The following is a 21,232-nucleotide window of genomic DNA, read 5'->3' on the forward strand; positions in this document are numbered from 1 at the left end:
GCTAACCTGATGAACGAGCAAGCAGTGAAGAGAAGAATGTGGTCCAGAATGTCAGTGGATTTCATGAGGAAGTGTGGACTTTTCCTCATTCCTGATCAAGTATTGGATGATAGAGATCATACACATCCACAGTATGAGAGTGAAATGAAGAAGCCAATCCTATTGCCTAATTGGTCAGAGTCAGAAGAGATTGACCTGAATATATTGATGAGAGAGGTCTTGAATTTCTCCCGCCTATGGGTGGATATGCAGATGAATAAGTTAGTTGACATGGGTGTTCCCTTCACTTATGAAAGGATGAAGTCGAAAGAGTCTACTTCCGAGGATGATCAGAGGACTGTCACTGATGTCAGGATTCATGCAGATGAAGAGAGTCAAGCTCCCAAGAGAAGGAAGAACACGCCAAGAGAAGTCAAGGCCAGAGGGAAGAAGATTGAGGAGGTGAAGAAGAAACAGAAGACTATCATTCCTCCACTTATCATTCCTTCACCCCCTCCCAATGTCTCATCAATCGAAGTGATTGAAGTAACAGAACAGAATAAGGAGACTCAGCAGTGTTCCAACACAGTGATACTACCAGAGAATATTCAGGAGTTCCATGACACAACAACATCTGCACCTCCTGATGAGAATAATGATCAGTCGGAATCCCCTACTATCCTTTTGGAAGTTAGCTTGGGAGATGAGGTATATGATTGGACCAAGAATAATCCTGATGATGATGATGATGATGTTATCTCGGCATTGAAAGAGCTTGATCGAGAAATATGTCTCGATGATGGTATGGAGATGGCCGCTATTCCTGAATGGCTGATGAGAAGTATGGAGAAAAGTAAACAAATGATAGAGGTGCAGCCTATTGATGATATTGATGACTACCTAGCTAGGAGTGCTAAGGGGAAGGAGCCCAAGAGAGCGGAGATTTTGTCGCACATAGCTAGAGATGAGACAGGAATGCGGATTGCACATATTGTTGTTCCTATTGCAGACGTGACAGCGAACATTGCTACTCCTATCGATTTCCAGATCACTTCAGTTGCCCTTGGTCGTACATCCAGAAAGCAAGAATTCCAGGAGATTGGTGAAAACCTCCAGGCAATCGATGCGAGGTTAGGCAAAGAGGTTGCGGAGAAAGAAAGGTATAGAGAAGAGAATATTAGACTCAGAGAGTATATTGCGGGGACAAGGCGTGGAAATCCCACCCTTATTTCCCCTATTGCAATTGACCATGGAATACATTCACACTGTGAGGTAGCGAGAGGTACACACTCAGAGGTGGAAAAGTGGATTGAGAGCACAAGAAAGCATGCAGATGATTTCCTTACTCGGTTTGTCCATGCATATGATAGGACAACAGGACTTATATTCAGAATCCATTATTTGGAGGCAGTTTGGGAAGAATTTCGGCCTATCCAAGAGATGACTATTCCACGCCTCCAGGCTTTGAAGAAGATTCCTAATTCCACCTTGGTCAGCGAGAACATTGTGCACAGTGGAGACAGATACGATTTCCATGGCTGGTATTGTTCACTAGCCATGAAGAAATCAACTTATGAGAACGCCCAGTCGAGTTGTATGGAGATGGGGGGATTGATTTAGGACACTCAGATGAAGATCCTTGCCTCGATTGAGGAATTATTGGGTGTTGATGTTAGTGATGCTAGTGGTTTACACTTAGCCGAATTAAGAGACAAGATAAAATTTATGTATTTTTGTCAGTTGGACTCTTTGAAGAAGAGTCAGATAGACGACTTGGTCTCTTTGTTGATTCATATTCATAGTTCGCAGAAGCTCATGCCAGAATGGGAGAACACTTTAAATGCTTGCTTGGATTCACTGGACATGATTGATTTACAACAGAATACCTTGCCTAGCGTTTCCATGGAGGAGTTAGATTCAATATTGGCTAGATTCTTGGAGTATGCTAGGAGAGAGAGAGATGCAAGGAGGAATCTTCTAGAAGATTCCCTATTTGATGACTAGGTATATTTTTATGTAGCCCTAATTGGGCAATTCTAGGGTATTGTTGGCATGATCTCGGTCGTTGATCTTGGATCAATCTAGGCCATCCATTTTGTAAGAGACTCTATATATGCCTCCTTGTCTCTCATTTGTAAGAGAGTTTTTGTAGAATTGTTGGTATATGCTACAGCTATTTGAATCCTAATCATTGTTCAATTGTTGGTGATTTTGCTCTTCAAATGTTGTATTTGCATTCATGGTTCTCAATTCCTCCAAGTTAGATTAGAATTTAGATTAGAATTTATTTTCATGTATGTTAGATTGAGTGGAAGATTTGTTGAATTTATTTGTGTGGACTCCTTAATCCATACCACTAGCCTCTTGCCGCTGGTAAATGCCCCTTGTGTGGTCAACTGGAATTTGAGTAAGCATAACTTCAACTATTACTCGTCCTTTGACAAGCATCAACTTGGATGGTGTCAACGTTTGATGGTGATAGCCTGAAAATCTTTAAGTATACCTTAGACGATTGCACTAAGCTTGTGTCAATACCTGATTGTGAGACCTTGCCTGGTTTGATTCCATTGAATCCATTCATCATTTCCTACATTCTTAGGTTTAGAATAGATTTCCTGAACCCTATTCTTTTTATCCTTTTTTTAGTAAGAAGTAAATCCAGAGCCATATTGATAAATCTTAAGCTGTCAGCACACCTATTCCACATCATTCATGATAATCCAAACATTTGCGTAAGTCCCCAAGTGAAACACAGCAATTCACATCAACCATTGAGTTACCCACTCGTCAAGACCTGACATGTAGAAACCTTGGAATCATTTTAGTTGATCTCATTCTTAGCATCTGAGGTGATTTTGTTCAAGAGAGGGTAAATTATCTTGGTAATTTATTCTATAATGTTATGTGCATAAAACACACATCAACACCATCCTAGTATTTGATTTGGAAGAGATCCCAAATGATTTTTGGTTGTTATGATTTATTTCCAACTGATTTATCATTTATGTTATACTTTGGAGGGATTGACCCATAGTAGCATTAGCTCAAATAGATGTTTGGGATCTGTAATGTCCCCACTTTAGCAGTTGACCAAGCATATATGCGTTAGCCTAGCTCTACATGGTCCCGAAGGCTAACGAAGGGTTTAAAGGGATCCTGGAGTGTTTTGGCCTAGTCATTTCCAGTTTAGGCCAAAACGGAGTTGATTTACTTAGTTTCAGGCATACTTACTATTTTTAGTAAGTCAACAGGACACAACGGAGGCTAGTTTTGGTGATTGGATTCGATACTCCTTGGCGAGAGCTTTCCGACGAGTTATCAGTCGCGCTATTCGGAGTCCGATTGCTAGTATATTTTAATACCTGAAGTGTTATTAAAGTAACATATAATTTAATTGTAAAATATTAAAGTGTTACTTTAATATTTATTTTATGGGGATGTGTGCAAATCAAAGGGGCATCCAAGGGAGACATAAGTGAATATTTTAATATGTTTTATATTGCACATGTTTTATCCCACATTGCTTAAGTGAGTTGGGTCGACCCTTGGAGAAAGAATAAAAGGAAGCTTTTGTGGCTTCATTCAGCATGTTGAATTGGAGAAGAAATTGATGTGTGAGTTGCAGATCCTTTCTTGGCATTAGAGGACGTCTATCCTCTCGTGTGACATTCTAGACATCATTCCCTTGGGGTTTGGCCTTTGGAATCCATTGCTTTCAGCTTCATTAACAGGCAGATTGGGTGCATTTCCAGCTACAGGCAGCAACACTATTTGGGTGTATTTCCAGCTACGGGCCGCAACACTATTCACGGGGCACTATTCACGTGGTACTATTCACGTGGGCACTATTCATGTGGCACTATTCACGCGGCACTAGTCACGCAGCACTATTCATGTCATTGTAGCAGCAAGATTGGAAAACATTTGATGGAGCATTATTGTTGGAGTATTTAGTGAGTTGAAAAAATCTGCTATGTATTTGATTAATTCTGAAAATAATATCATATCAGTAGTAGTTCAATTTCCAGTTGCATATTATTGTAGTTTCATTCTTGTTCATATTCTGTGATTTCAATTCCATGTAAAACAAACCAACATTTCATTTCTGGAGCCATAAGGGAATTTAAAACATTAAACGGAGAAATAAGGAGTTGGATGCAAACTGTTTGATAAAATTCCTAGCAGCAGTTGGTATGGTTTTTGGGCATTCCGGGATGTCCATTACAAGATCCTTCATCACATGAGAAGAACAAGTAAGCACAACGAATTAACAACACAATGGATGGATACACAACACGCAACAGCTCCTATGTCATAGGAGAGTTTGCTATAATATTGGCCACGTCAAGGATACATCCTATTGGGGAGTTTACTAGGGAGTTGAAACCCAAGGGGAAAGAGGTAATGGCTGCATGGATAGAATGTCAATTGATGACATTCAAGACACCATCCATGGGTAAGACACTTTTATCTTGTTGATGATAATTCTAAGTTGGACAGGCGCTTGCACCTTCAAAATTGCTACCAAGCAAAGGGTTTCATCAAGATTTGAACAAGATACATATCACTCTACTTAAGGATGCAAGAATTGCCACCATGACAAGAATTCACAAAGGTATGCAACAGGGAACCTGGCTTGGGATATTACTTTTAAAATCAGATTCGGGTTTCAAACAAACTCAATAAGGAAGAGTCATAGTACACTACAACTAAGTGATGAAGGAAGAATCATAGCACTCTCTTTTATGGCTGTTCTAAGCATGGAAAATATTGATTTTGAAGTTGTGGCTGTTAGTAGAATATTTTCAGCTATTATATTTATATTGTTGTTTCCAGCTCCCACATTGTTCACACCTTTAGTTTCTGGAGATGAATATCATTTTTGTTGCTGTTATATGATTGGTAAGTTGCTGGTACAGCTGTTCCCAGTCATGAACAGCTGCAAATTGGCACAAATTAAAGAAATCTCCTTGATGGAATAAGTTGAAGAAAGGTTTCAGCTGAAAAGAATCATCATTGCAACAACCATAGTACCAAATTGGGTAAAATTCCAGGTGAAGAGTGATTCTTCTAATTTATTTCCAACCCTCACACAATTCGATTTGAACTCTATTTTGGAAGGTATACATTGCAATTTCTTTGAAGAGATCATAGGAGCTTACAAGTTTGATCATGAAGCTCAAATAAGCTAAGTCACCGGTTATGGTAACAGTTTGGGTTCGGGTTTGCTAGTTCAGTTCGCCGGTTCACTCAAAACAACAAAATTGGGTTGGGTTCATTTTGGGTTCATCCATACAAAAATATATAAAAATTAAATATATAAGGGTTTTCTTTAATAAATAATAAACCAATATAGTAACATAAAGAAATATATATAATATCCATTTATATAAATATAAATAAAAAATTAAATATATTAAAATAATTGTATATATATTATATATGAAAATAATATATAAATATAATATCCGGCCATAGATGTAACCTCCCCTGGATTTAACCTTCACTAATCGACAATATACAGTTATTCGAAACACACTGCCTAAGGGGACAACATAATTTTTGTTAGAAAATGGTGATATGAAGATTAATTCAAACGACCGGGACAACCAGGACAACATAATTTTTGTTAGAAAATGGTGATATGAAGATTATTTCAAACGACCGGGACAACCGGGACAACATAATTTTTGTTAGAAAATGGTGATACGAAGATTATTTCAAACGACCGAGACAACATAATTTTTAAAGAAAATGGGAACCGATTGGATCTTCAAAAAAAGTATCTCCAACAGATCTCGATCTGGGTAGACAATGACTGGATCTTCACAATACACCTAGATCGATCTCAAAATGGATCTTATATAGCATATAGACTTTAACCTTCAACTGCAGTAGAGTAGCTGTTGGAACTAGGGCTGGAGATTAAACTGAGACTACAACTGGAGATGGAACAGCAGCTGTTGATAACCCTTTCTGGTAAATAATTGGAAATATTTGAAAGACGTGTGAGTTACAGATTCATTTTCTAGTCATTGCAAAATCTCACCATTCATTCCCGACACTAATTTGGGGCTTGAAGGGGAGGGAAGCAGGGAACGAAGGAAATGAAGAACGGGATGGAAACAAGCAGGGAAGGAAGCACAACCACCAATACTCATCTTACCTACCCAACCTTACCTACCTTAACACCAACTACACTTGCACCTACACAACTCTTTCAAAATATTAATTTAATTACAACTTATATTAGTATTCAAAATATTTATATTTATATTCAGATTTATATTTATTGCTGTCCTCATTTTGAACTTTCAAAAATTAGGCAACCCCTACAAATGTTTACTCAAAATGTGTCGTTTTTGTCTCTAAGGCACATTTTACGAGGTGCAAAACTCATATTTGTTAATGCCAAATCATTAGGGGGTGTATTTGCCATTGTTGTCCAAGTTTTGGTTGATTTTTGCCTTCATTTTCCTAGCTTTCTATGCAATTTCGGGTTTCAGATCAGTCACTGCAAGTAGGAACCTTTTGCTGTCATTGCAAGTAAAGACACTACAAGTAGGAAACTTTTGACCTCACTGCAAGTAGTAGGAACTTTTGGATTACATTTCAAGTAAATCCACTTACTTGCAGTCGGGCCTCTAAGACCCGATTACAAGTTGGTTTATTGTTTTAATTGTCAAGTTACTTGTCAAGCCGGGTTTCTATAGCATCATTACAAGTTGTATTATAACACTTGCAATCGGGTCTTTAAGACCCGACTGCAACTAAAGTCTCTTTGTTGGTGTATTTTTGTCAATGTCAAGTCGGGTTTTATGGCCATCATTGCAAGTGTGTAAAGGTATATGTTTTCATTGCAAGTTTCATTATTTGCAGTCGGGTCTCTAGAACCCGATTGCAAGTCTCTTTATGCCTTCTTCCTTGCAAATTATCTCTACTTGCAGTCGGGTCTCTAGAACCCGATTGCAAGTGGTTTTCAACATTCAAACATCACTTGTATACAAGCTCCCAAATCCCGATTTTCAAAAAAGTGTTTCATGTTATGCCTTTCTTAAAACCCGATTTGGCTTATGTGTATGTTTTATGCAACATGTAACACAAAACCCAATTTTTGTCTCTTGTTGTTGTTATCTATTGTGCCTGCTACAAAACCAGACTGCAAATGCCTATTGTTATGTTTCTCCTTATTATGCCCTCATGTTTCATTTCGGGTTTCGAAAGGGCGATTGCAATTCATTATCCATGGCTTTCATTACTTGCAGTCAGGTCTCTGAGACCCGATTGCAAGTGATTTCAAAGTTGTAAAACATTTCTTGCCTCCACAAAATTCCCATGTTCTAAAGACAGATTATGAAGGCTTTCCCACAAGTTTGCAAGCTTATACCCAATCAAAATGCTTACTTGCAATCAACCCGATTACAAGTGCAAGTGTAAAAGTTTTTCCCTACATTTGCATTGGTCATTTCCACCTTTTCAAGCTCACTGCTTTTCACTCGCATTCCACCTCCCAAAACCCGAAATTGGTCCAAAATGCACTCAAAAACACTTGAAAATGAGTCTCTGGGATCCAATTACAAGTGCAAACTTGTATTTTCCCATTACAAATAAGAAGTTGCATGTTTGTTCTCCACAATTGCAAGTCAACGCTCTTGTTTTTCCACACATGTAATGCAATCCTCAAAACCCGAAATTCACTTGTAAGCTCATTTTTGCATCAATTTATCCCTTCCCTTGTCAGTCTTGTTTGCACACACGATCTATCAAACCAACAAATCAAGGCATGGGCATTGTTTCATAACAATTTCATCTTGAATAAGGTGTTATGGGTTCTTCATCAGTGAACAAAAGAAGAATAGATGCAACAGTAATTCATGGGGCAGCCCAAGGGTCAATAATCCTCATGAAGTCATCCAGTGACAAAGTGAATCAAGCATGGAAAAAGAACAAAACGAAGAGAAGAATTTCCCTCCAAAAGAAATGGTACTACCCCAAGCATGTGATAAGGTTGAAGTTCGCTGGCCAAGGACACAAAGACTATCAAGGGTACAAGTTCTTATTCCGTTTCAAGATGCCATTCCCAAACCCGAGTACTTCAATCACAGAGCGTCTTATAATAGCATGAAGATCAAACAAAGGATGATGTAAATAGAGTCGTGTCATGGACACTTAGTTTCAATTATGCATTTGTAATTTCATTTTGACAAATTACATGTAATGTCAGAAATTGTAATTGTAGGAGATCATATCACTTGCATAGTTGTAAATTGTAATTACATGTAATCACATTGCAAGTCGAAATGCAATAGGACTTACAATGTTGAATAAGTCATAGTTAGTTAGTTTGTTGTGGAATAAATCTCAGTTGGTTAGACTTCTCCCACATTTTGCTCTCAGACCCTCCTATATATAGACGACGGTGCACTATGTAATTTTTATCTTTTGGCAATGCAACAAAATTCTACCAGTTTGTATGTGCACTCTAAGACTTTGAGCTTAGATGTAAATCAAATTGCTTTCAATAAAAGAGGCAATTGTGTTGAGACTTTGTGCCAATTCAAGTTGTTATGTGACGACATTTTTTGGAATTGATTGTGATATTTATTCTATTGTTCAAGAGGGATTTAAATCCAATCCTACAGATTTTGAGCTGCTAATTGTATTTAGAGTTATAGGTTTGGTTTTCAGACTTGGTCTTGCAGACTTTGAGCTGCTTATCGCGTTTGAAGCTAGTGTAGAAAGCTCAAGTAAGGAGATAACTTGTAGACTTTGTGCTGCTTTTATTTTTTAAGACTTGTGCATGTAAGGTGAAGTGCATCATATAGATAGACTTTGAGTTATTGTGTGTTGTACATTGTTATCATTTGAGAAGGTTGATAGGGCAGTAGGAGTGTTGAAGACTTTGTGCTTTCATCTCTATTTTCTCGTCCCAGGGAAGTGATGGAAGTCTTTGTGCTTTCATGGAAACTTTGCTTCCCTTTATGTTCTAAAAATCCTATAAAAAGTTTCATTTCTGTATTTACCGCCGTTGTTGTAACTTCTTTTTTGAGATAAGAGAAAGAATATCGCCTGTTATGAAGAAAGAGAATAAGATGTTATCCCACCCAAATTAGATTAGTGTTAGTAGTAGTAGAGGGGGAGCCTTCCCTAAATTAGGAGAGTTTTATACTCACATATTGTGGCTGAAACCACAATTTTGCACATCTTCCCAGGTGTACAAAATTTTCAACCAACATTTACATATTTAAAAGTTAATTAAAATTAATTATTAATAACTAATAAATATAAATATGAACCCCCATTCATGGGGTTCTTTGGGTTTATCAAGCCAATCCAAAAGCCAAAGTGAAGGATGATGCACGATGGGTTCCACTAGATGGAAAATGGATTAAAGTAAACTTTGATGGCACCTCTCATTGAAATCCAGGAAAATCAAGGGTTGGCTGTGTAATCAAGGATAAGAAAGGCAATGTGCTTGCCATTGCAGCAAAAAAGCTCAAAGAAGGGACAAATAACAAAGCAGAAGTCCACGAGCCTTTATTAGGTTTACAAACACGTTTAAGACTAAAGAAACAGCTTATTACATTGGAAGGAGACTCCATGATCACCATCAATGCTATTGGCAGAAAAAACACTCCAAATTGGAAATTGAATAAGCTGCTATCAACAATCAATGAAACCTTAAACCACTTAAAAGATTATAAAATCATTTGTGTGCATCATAAGGCCAATGAAGTGGCTGATCAGCTCACAAATTGGGCTTTTGACATGCAAAGCAATGATGCCTTTTTGGACATGACATGCGTTGGTGCAGATTACCTGTCCCAACTGCCAAGAGGACAATGACATCATAAATGTTTAATGTGAATCCATTAACATTTGTTTCAAGCGTGGGAATTGAAAATGTGAACTTTGCATACGTGTTGAGCAATTATTTCCACGCCCTACAAATCCTCATACAATTGTCTCACTTGATTCATTGTGTCATGCAACCCGGGCATGGACACATCTACCTATTTCTTTGTAAAGACTCAACAAATGGCGCTCAAGAGAGAAATTACAAAGACAAGACAAAAGAAGGTTTTCAAGACTAAATACTCGATTAGTTACACACCATCAAGATGGTGCTGGGTGACTGATATGTAAGTACTTCTCACAAATATCATGTTAATTCCGATGTGGATTCCATGTTTTGTGATACATTGCTCGAATGTGGGGAAGAAATGGGGTGTGTGAAAAAGCTAATGGGGAAGCTAGTAAATGCTGTGGAGATATGAAGTGTTGCTTGGACAGAGCGGTAATTGGTATTGGCTTGCATCTGAGCGGACTAACTTGGCCTCCTCTCACCAATGTTCGCCAGGGACTACGGATCCTATTTATAATTCATGCAACAGGGTTTGATAATAATTCCTAGCGCTTGAGGCAAAGATGGGCATCAATTTCTTAAAGACAATTGTAGGGATCACCCACTCTGGAGAAGTTTATCGGTACTTCGTGTGGTACAGACTAGGATGAAGACGATGAGGTGATGGCTGACTGAGACTTATTTAGAACTGGTATTATGTTTGTTAATGGCTAGTGGGCATTTTGTTGTATTATCACCCGACGGATATCTAGTCAAATAGTTGGTTAAATAGGTCTGTCGTGTAGTATGGGCTTTGCTGCCTCAAGCCCAAATTTTCTAACAATCTCACTATGCAAACCTGTTATGAAGGTCTTGAAGCCCTGTTGAGCAAAAGTGTATTTTTTTCTGAAATTAATCTATAGATATGGGTATGGCCCCACAGCACCACCTTTACGAATCGAAAATAATAAAATGAATACAAGGAGGAAATGTTACGAATTGTTACATTATAGTTAGAACTTATAGTTTGGTCATATTTAAATTAATTATATTAAATAGATACAATTATTAATTAGATAGAAATTAGATAACAATTTCTAACATTAATTATTAATAACTTAAATGAATATAAAGATTTATTTGCAAGAGAAGGAGGGAGCCAAGTCACAGATTGATGGGTACGTCGATCGAATTGGCCCAATACACAAGTCTATTCTTTGATTCAACTCTACTTCCACTAAAATTGTCAGCCATAACTACTAAGACTTGGATGAAGCAACATCCTTTTGTCAGCAAAACAAAACATAAAGAAAATCCCCCAAATTTGTTGCAATGTTAGAAAAATGCATCGTAATTCATTCTAGGTTTGTCCGGGACAAACCCATAGCTATTTTTCACACCCTGAACGACTTCCAGCAGCACCAAACCAGGTTCAGATGGAACCCAAATTTTGGGTTTATGGCTAACAAAACACTAACATAGCAAATAAGAGTTCCAAATTCTCTATTGCATGGGAAGAACCAAGAGGTACAGCAAAAACACGATGGTTAGTACATATGGCAGCCTTTGGCCTTGTGGGAATTTAGGGATACTTTCATGCATCATCAAATCAAAGAGGATCATATTAAAAGTGAGTTTGCATTCCTTGTCTAATACTAATTGGGATAGGAAAGATATTCTTCTGGATCTCATCACAAAAAATTTTAAGGTTTGCATTTATGTTGTTGTGAGTCATGCACATTTCTTTGTTATTTTTCCTCATTAAGTCAAGTTGTTTTACAAAGAGGTGATCAAATTACATGAGCTGTCCAAGGATGAGGTGAATTTTGGAGATAGTAGAGCTTGCGGTACTCTTTGGCAAGAATTGTCTCGAATACATTGCAATTTGATCCATGACATTGACACAATAATACTCAAGTATCCAAGTTTGCATAGACCCCATAGTGTTCTTTGGCAAGAGATGTGTCATCTGACAAGAATAGAATCTAAACTCTCTCAGCATTATAGTATGATCCATCATCTAGGTTTGCAATTGCTTATATGCAAGCAATTTTGGGAAGGGCAGACTGCCATGTCCCTTTTTTCGGATTAAAATAATTAATAATATTTTAAAGTTGGGCCAGATAATTTTTATTTTGGGGGCAACTTAAATAATTTTATTTTAATAAATTAAAAAAGTTCCTTTTTAAAACACTTAAATATAAAAGTATTTTTTTATACTTGATGGGAAAATACAACTAAAATTAAAATAAATGGAGGGCCTAAAAAAGTCAACTATAAAAGGAGAACTTTTCCTCATTTCATCATCATTTAAGTTATCCTTTGCATCCCATTTCCAGATTTCGACAGTTTGTTCAATCTAGGGCATCCAAAACTGAAAACCGTTGGTTTGTTCAAGGTTTGCCGTTTGAGAGAACAAAACCCTCTTAAATTCTATATTTTGGATCAAGGACAATAAACCTTGATTTCAATCTTGAGTGATTCCATGCAAGAATCACAATAGTGCTAATTTGTGGTGGATTTAGATTTTGCTACAGTGTCACTGCAGTACCACTACAGTACTTTTGGCAAACAAAATTCATCTTATCAACACATATTTGAGAAATTATGTATTGAATTTCATATTTTTTGGCAAATTTTTGGGCATCCTAAAGGGCTGGATCTAAGTTGTTACAGTCATACCAGCTTATGGTTGGCATCATTGGAGGGTATTGGCACTATTTTTGAAGGTAGCCTAGCTGCATAAAAATTCAGAAATTACTTTTAAAGGGTGGTGAGCCATATTTTGAGATATTTATTGCTGATTTGGAAGATGTCAGCTGTGAGGACATCCATACATGCTTATTTCACACTTTAAGGTCTGATATTTGTTTCCAAGGTCTGATCTGCATTACATCAGCAGCAAGGAGGGTTAAAAATAGTTTGTTTCATCATTGTAATCTCATACCACAGCCATACAGCTGCTGTACCAGTTCGTACAGCCTTAAACTAGTTGGATCAGCCTTAACCTAGTTGGATCAGAGCATCATACCACTCTAATAAGGTCAATGTGAGTTGAATATTGTATCTTCAGATCTGATTTTGGTTTTAGAGCAATTTCCAGCTTGTAATCATTGCAAAAATCAATAAAATCAAACTTTGAGGGCTTCTAGATTTACATTTGAGTCTGATCTGAGCATTTGAAGAGACCTATGGTTTGTACCAGCCATCAAATTTATCAAAATGACAAAATTTGATTTGGATTTGGCTTATGAAATGTTTGAGGGTTTAACCAAAAGTATTTCCATCATTATTTTCAATTTTCAGTTTGTTTCTTGTTTCAAAAAATTAAAAACTACAAAAAGTATAAAACCATAAAAGAAATATTAAGGGGGCATTACAGCAAGCTAAATGACCACCATACCAAAAGCCTGAATTGTTAGTGAATGGCATCCACCAATGTTATGGGTCAGGTTTTCATCGCACTAGAGTGCCACCACAAGTGTACCCCCTCATAGACAAATAGCTGCTGGCCCCACCATCTTTTTCAAGTACATACCCACTAGCACAGAAAAGGAACATCGACCAAGGTTCAGCCAGGGGCATCATAGTGGAGCTTTTGTTTTATAACAATTTTTTGGGGGCATTTTCCATTTGCCATTACAGTGAAATCTTCTTTGTTGAGGTGTTTGTCTCTCAAAAGGAGTGAGCCTGCTTGTAATGGAGCCTACATTTTACTTGTATGCAGAGACGAGAGAAATGGCACTCAAGAGTCCTATTTCAGATAGCAGGTTAACAAATGTTTCCATTATTCAGGATGGCATTGTGAATCAAGCAGTCAGGAAGATTATGGGAGTGGATTATTTGAAAACCAATGTCAGAAGCCAAGTAAATTCAGAAATTGCTTCAATGTTCATCTTAAATTTGCTCATCATGGTTGGAGATAAAGCAGTTGTGGAGAAAATGGCAGTGTTTCATCAGGGAAGATTTTTGACAACGCTCGGAAACAGCACTGGATTATTCTGTCAAATATCCTATGCCGCCGTTGCCAATTGCAGGTACAAGTTATGGTATGCTTTGCCTCTTTCAGAGAATTGGAACTCAAGTTTTTAGCTCTTGCCAGGCAGATGGAAATATTACAGACCCTTGTTCTCGAAGTGGAAGTGGCTTTGAGGGAGTTTGATTTCCCTGGTTGGCTTTATTCCTTCCCCTTTCCAATATCCAAAATGTGCAGTATGGGCAGGAAAATCAGTCAGAGCACTTATAAGGATTGCCATATTTGACGAGCTGGGGGTTTGGAGATAGTGAAAAGTTGAAAACCATTCTATCTCTGAGCTTTGATCCCAGTAGTTTATAGGGTTTTTTATGTGCTATCTTGAGCTTGCTGATTCTATTTCAGTTTTATGGTGATATTGTTAAAATAGGTTCTTTCATTATCCCTTTTTAATGTTATAGGATGGTAGTTTTTTTAAGGTCTTGGTGTCTCTGGGGAGGAGCGGAGTTTATAATGTATGGTTCAGTCCAAAATTTGTCTGGATGAGAAACTTGATATGGTGTAACTCTTTATTTTCAATTAATACAAAACCCAATTACCTCAAGCATCAAAAAAGCAGATAATCACAGAACCTAACAAGTTTACCAGTTATTCATAAGTGCACACTTGCTAGTGTAGGAATTGAAAATTAAAAAGTTCTGTTCAACCATGTCCTTGCGTTTTTCTTTGTTATTTTTATCAAATGAAGTTTGGTGCTTGTTGAAGTGGACCATAACATAGGTTTATTGTCCTTGTCCTGCCTTTAATTCATTCCTTGCTTGGAAGCCAATCCAAACATGATCTCTCATCAACCTACATGAGGTGGAATAGATAAAACACTCATTTCTGTTACAAAGTCAAATATAAAGCTAGCTGTCTTAGAATCTCTCTGGTCTCATAAACGCAGTAAGTGATGTCTTTCAATCTGAAACAGCAATTTCAATTCAAGTGAGGTAAGGTACAGAGTTCACCATGTACCTGCACCACTCTTGCTTGAAATATCTAACCTGTAACCCATATCAATATCTTCAGACTTCTATAGTATAGTTTACACTTTCTAATTCCTTAACAAGACTTGTTTTCCCAAGTGCAAACAGCCATATTCAACCACATTATTTAGAAATCACACAAATGGAAAACAGTAGTAGAAATATAACAAACTGATGATGGATCACATAATCATAATGCAATCCCAAACATTGATGGTTTAATAATTTCTCATAGGTCTTGTTCAATAGCCTCTTTCTATATTATTACAGCCATTTGAATGTCAATCAGAATTCTCAATAATATATCACAAATTGCTAAAGACTAAATGTTAACAGAAAACCTAGAAATAGCATATTCCTCTGGGAGAAAATATTGATTATCAAACAAAAGATTCAATAATCTGAAATGTGAATTACAGTGGGCAAGGTCAATGTCATGCACATGGAATGAGATGTTATGTGTCAATTGTCAAAAGTAGAAAAAGTTGATTACAAACACTTACCATGAATTCTGCATGAGAAGGATTTGCAGCAAGGTCCCACAAAACGCATCCAGCCTCTTCTTGTGGGTCTTCCTGAACCTTTGGTTCTATATCCTCTCTTTCATCTTCTAATGCCTCTGCCACTTCAAGTTTACAATCAATATTTTTTCTTTCATCACTTACAAGGTGGTTATCTACTGCTTGCATAGCATCAAACACATCCACAACTTGTGTTTTCCTTTGATTAATTTCTCTGCCAGTTGAATTTTCTTTAGAAACATTATCCTGATGATTACAAGAACTGGGAACCGCAGAATCAGTGTCAGTAATTTCTGTATTTCCATTTGCATCTAAATAGTACTTATCGTGTACCCTCTCCAGAGAATTGCTGTCCTTTTCTGAGTTAATGTCATTTCTATCTTGCTGTGCTTCATGTTTCATGCCAGCACCATTTGGCAGAAGTTGACGAATCAGATATATTATATAACTTGGATCAACTAAGCTAGAAGTCTCAAAATTCTGCAAGAAAGACAGGAATTATTCTCTACACCAAATGGTCATAACAAATGTTGAGACATAATCATGTATCTGAAATAAAACAAAATAAATTTCATGCATCCCATACTATAACAGATTGCTCATACTTTTCCCTTCAACAAAAAGACACCAAGTGTGCAAATTAATGATAAATTCCAACAAAGCTGAGAATTTGTCTTCCTTCAACTTTAAAAGCTCATCTATTGTGCATAGATGAGATTCTAAAACTTGGGATACTAAAGATCAATATACAGATATCCCTGGTCCAATTATGAATTTTATGACTAAAAAGCAAAAGTTGCTGCAAAGAAGGATGATAAGATATGCATGTGATTCATGAGGCCTAATTCTCGGATTTGTATTCCATTCAAGATTCACCTGCACTTGATTGCACACATCCATAACCAAAAGACCATTCACCTCAACATCTTAAATGCATGTTCTCTATGTTTCTCATGTAATCATCTTATAAAGAGTTGTCATTCTCAAAAGGGTGATAAAGGTATAGTGAATAACAATGGAACTCAGCAACTAACCTAAAATAAGGGAAACAGCATTAGCAAAAGACAGCTTGGGATTTATTACGATGGATAAATGCAAAGGAAAATACAAGCACAATCACAACCAACAGACAGTTAACAAAACACACACCAACACAAGATAAGGATGGCAAATCAGCAAGCTTAACATGCCTGAAAACCAACTCAGAATCTGCCCAACATGGTAACTCTTCTCATTAGAAAGCATCCTCCTAGAATCTACATGAAGTAGTATTTAATTGCAATCTCAGTCCCCATCGCAGGACTCGATTAAAATTGCCCATAAAGATCAACTTGACAATTTCTGAATGTGATGGGGCAGTGGACTTGACAATTTCTGAATGTGATGGGGCAGTGGGTGACATAATTCACAATGGTTTTCATGTAGGTACCAATAAAGATTATATACAACCTGATTTTCAACTCAAACCTATGTTTATATTATCAAACACCCTCCTCACCATGGGAAATATATAATACAAACCATAGCTTGCAAAATTGCAGAGTACTTGGCAAGTCACCGAGTTCTCATAGAAAATTTCTATTGCCAAGTTTTTCCAAGGTTAAGTTGCTAAAATGCAGGAAAATTTTGGTAAAAAATGGCCAAAAACATTGCAAAAACTGGTATTTCTGCTGTCCCTATCACATGCCCTTACAATGCCTTTTTAGCCAAATATGTCCTAAAATTTGACTGTAGACTGAAAATGTGCCCTAAAACTGACCGTATACCAAAAAACAAACCCTAAAACACAACTGGAGAGTGAAAACCTTCCATTTTTTTGCCCTAATTATTTTTTAAGTTGCTGAGTTTTGCCAAGTTTTTAAATTTGGGGTCAGTCGAGTCCAAGCTGAGTTTGAGTTTGCAAACTATGAAACTAATGACTTTAACGGATGTGATGCAAATGCCTAACACTTAGCCAATACAATTATATGTTGCAGGTTGTCCCACCTGAATAGCCACACATAAGCAAAATAAACTAGTATACATATCTCAAATAATCTATTATAAAACACCAAGACAACTAAGTATAGAATTATTTTATTTGCATTGTTTATTTTATTTTCATATAAAAGCTATTTTTATTTATTTAAGAGTTAATAACAATGCAGAGAAATATCAATATAAACCTATTTTGTTTACATTGTTTATTTTATTTTTAACAAGAAACTATTTTTATTTACTTTAGTTATTTTATTTTACTTTATAACTAATTAAAAAAAAAATTAATTTTAAGAGTTTTTATATAGTTTTATGTTTTTCTTTTAAAATACATGTCTGTAGTTTTCTAAGTTTATTAAACATGATGTTACTATAGAGCATAGTTAATACTTTGATGTGTAAATGATTTTCAAATTAAAAATAAAAGGTAAGAGTTTTTGTTAATATAATACACTCCACCCCTTGCTACCACTATAGAATGCCTATGGGCAAAAAGACAACATTGGCTACACGAGTGCTTGCACATAACCCACACAACATTGATAATCATAACCCAATAGGTGCAGGATGGATGGTAACCATCATTACGCCACATTAAAAACTGGACACCTCGAGCTGATCATCACATATACAACATCACTAATTTGGGACTCCAACCAGCCCATTTTTGTTGTCTAACCCAAAACAATCACATATCAAAATCTATAATCACATTGAAAGCACATCTTGTCCTTCAGATGTCATTTAAAGGCTCCTTGGCTGAGAGGCAACTTATAGGAACTTTCTAGGAACAAATCCTTCATGTGATAACTTCCACATGCCTGATAGCAAGACATTAGTTGGCATCACCAATTCCATAATCAATAGTCAATCCTACAGCAATTAACAAACACTAACCAGTACAACAGCTTACACACATCTTCAAATACACGATATCTTTACAAACCCTGGTATCACAATTTACAAGTGTCACGACTGTCCACAGGTATCACCAAATCAATGCTCCTCCACAATGTGACTTACATGCACCCATTAATAGAGCAACTTTGCAGACATCTTTAAATAATCACAATATCAACAAATGATGAGTTAAAACACAAAGTAACAAAGAGAATTTCAGGTTCTGTTGCATAACTAATATTTCCCAACAATAACTTCCTGAAACCCAATAACAAGATAAGCACCTTGAGTGAAATTGATTCAATGAACTTAAGCAGCATTTCTAGCATTGCAATTAGCATGTATGATAATTAACTAGTACCAGGTTCAGTAAGCTTAAATTCAAAACAGCATTTATTCGTAGATCCTCAGCATTAATACTGTTGGTTTCAGTCAATTTGGTCAACAAATGTAGCAGTTCAAAAATGAACTTACTGCTCTGGAAAAAGTTAAATCTCAATCTTTCAAGGCTAAAAAACAGATTTTTTCAGTGTGAAAATAGATTCCAGTCAAGCCCAATCAAACAATTGACAAGTAGAAGGTATTTTTTCCCATTTAAACAAGACAAACCAGATGCCACTCAGCTTCCAAATAGTTATTCTTTCCCCTTAGGCTCCATCCCCTCACCTCAAAAGATGGAAATGTAGAAAGTGCAGAACTAGAAACCTGCCTGGAAGTCCTAAAGGAAGGAGTTAGTACAACTACAAATGGAGTGAAGAAATCTCACTGAGACAATTTGATAAATTCAGCCCTCTCATCAAGTGTGAATATCCTCACAAACACCAAGCCCTTTGCTAGTGATATGAACAAAATGTGCATTGACCAACTGCCTTGCCAACTAAGAAAGCAAATATTGCACTTCCAAAGCCCAGTCCCCCTGAATTCATTGCTTTGATTGAATTAACAATGGTAGCAAACTGTTGCTAAGGGATTTTTTTGTTAAATGGCCCCTTGGCCCATTCCTCCAACGAACTTAGAAAGGAAATCAACTTTCCCAGCAATGGCACTTGCAGCTTAAGTTTCAGTTTGCATTGTCTGTCCCCCTTCTCCTCCATTACCTGGTAATCCTCATCATCAAGACTCGTGTTGGCAGTTAAAAAAAACAAAATAGCAATATGATTTTATTTTTTAAAATAGCAAGATGTACTAAAAAACAGCAACGTGTTCTAGTTCAGCCCATTTAAAGTCAAATTGCAAAAAATATAATAAAAAACAACACTTAAACAACAATTGCCAAAAACAAAACAGCAACATATTTTAGCCCTTTCTATCTGCATTTTTGAAGCACAAATACAAAATTAAAATAAAAACATAAATACAGCAATTTCTTTAATTCTATCACTTAAAATACAAACACCCACATAAGAAAAAAAAATGAATTTTAACACATCAAACCAATTTACAATGAAAAAAATCATTGTCCAATTGTTCAAACTCCAATGTGTTGAAAATCAGAATGAATCGAAACCAACTATGAAATACAATTAAAAAAAAAACCTAACAGCCTTTAAGTTTGGCATTTGCAAAGATAAATATATTTAAAATCAGGTTTCATGTTAATGTACAATCCTTGTTTTAGCTTTATTGGTAACACAAATTGCAAAAAGAGACGACTATCCTCTTCCTCTACCTCTCTTTTCCTCTTCCTCTTCTTCTCTTTTCCTATTTTCTATTTTGCTGGTTCCAAAAGTGCAGTAGGCTAGACTAGGGTTTTAAGAGTTTTTAAGGTTGAGGAGCCTAGGTAGACCCCTTGTTAAGGTGGTTGTTAATTCACACCCATTTTGGTTTTGAATTGGTATTTTCCTATTTTCTATAGTAGTATGACTTGGGGAACACCCTAACATCCCCAAGACAGTCAAGAGATATCCAGACATCCCCAGCCATTTCCAAGACACCCCAACATTTTTTAAGAAGGGGTACAAGAGAGGGGCATCTGTCCCCATCCACAGACCATCCCAAACATTCAGAGCAGGTTGCTATGCCCCAAAGACTCCCCTTTTTTCCTATTATTTATAATAGTATGATGTGGGGTACACCCTAACGTCCCTAGAAAAGTCAAGGGAAGTCCAAACATCCCCTAGCACCTCTCAAACACGCCAACATGTTTTTTAATACAAGGGACGAGAGGGCGACATTCATCTCCATCCCCAAAGACACGTCCTTGGGAACACTATATGAATGCCAAGTTCTTAATCCTATATGTGAGTATTCTTCTTGTGCATTTCATCTCTTTTTTTTTTTTTTTTGGTAATCCAAGTTTCTTGAGATCTACTTTCAAAGGGGTATAAGATCTATTTCCCAAACTTTGCTTGTAAGTTCTTGGGATGTACTATTTAAGGGTATGACTTCCATTTCATTAAACTTAACTCTTGCTCCTTACTCACTCTAACAATATTATACAATAAAATTTGGAATCTCTTGCTCATTTTTGGAAGCTTCACCAACCTGCTGCAACACTTAATGAAATTAATGTCATGGTCTTCAACAACTCCAGAGATACTCTATCTAGAATTCAACCTTTCTAGTCTACAACCAATGAGTTATTGACATCTATTTTGTAAGGGTATGACATGCATTTCCTTGAAATTTCATTTTTAAGTTCTTGAGATGTACTTTTAAAGTATGATTTCCATTTCATCAAACTTAACTTTTAAAATTATTAATGATACTGTCCTCATGACCAATATTTTACAATAAAATTTGGAATACCTTGATCATTTTTGCAAGCTTCACCAAACGGTTGCAACACTAAAATGTTAAGTCATGGTCTCCAACAATTATAGAGAAGCTCTACCTAGATTACAATCTCTATACAAAAGAACCTGCAGAAATTAAAACAGCCTATATCTGTTTGGAAGTTCGGTTTTTGAAACCGTCTTTAAGTTCGAAGCTTGCCTCAAAAGCCAATCTAAGCAAGGTAAGTGTTTTCAAGTACATTTTCAAGATATCACTTTGGAAATGCACCTCTCTT

General features: G+C 36.5%; 1 protein-coding gene across 1 annotated transcript in view; it reads right to left on the bottom strand.

Moving 5' to 3' along the window:
* LOC131043549 (uncharacterized) overlaps positions 1-21,232 on the bottom strand; it is a 216,920-nt gene that overhangs the window by 193,654 nt on the left and 2,034 nt on the right. The window contains exon 2 of the mRNA XM_057976765.2: positions 15,328-15,825. Within this exon, the coding sequence (XP_057832748.2) occupies positions 15,328-15,825 (498 nt within the window). The remainder of the gene's footprint in view (positions 1-15,327; positions 15,826-21,232) is intronic.

This window comes from Cryptomeria japonica, chromosome 2, assembly GCF_030272615.1.
Source record: "Cryptomeria japonica chromosome 2, Sugi_1.0, whole genome shotgun sequence".
Classification (NCBI taxonomy): domain Eukaryota; kingdom Viridiplantae; phylum Streptophyta; class Pinopsida; order Cupressales; family Cupressaceae; genus Cryptomeria; species Cryptomeria japonica.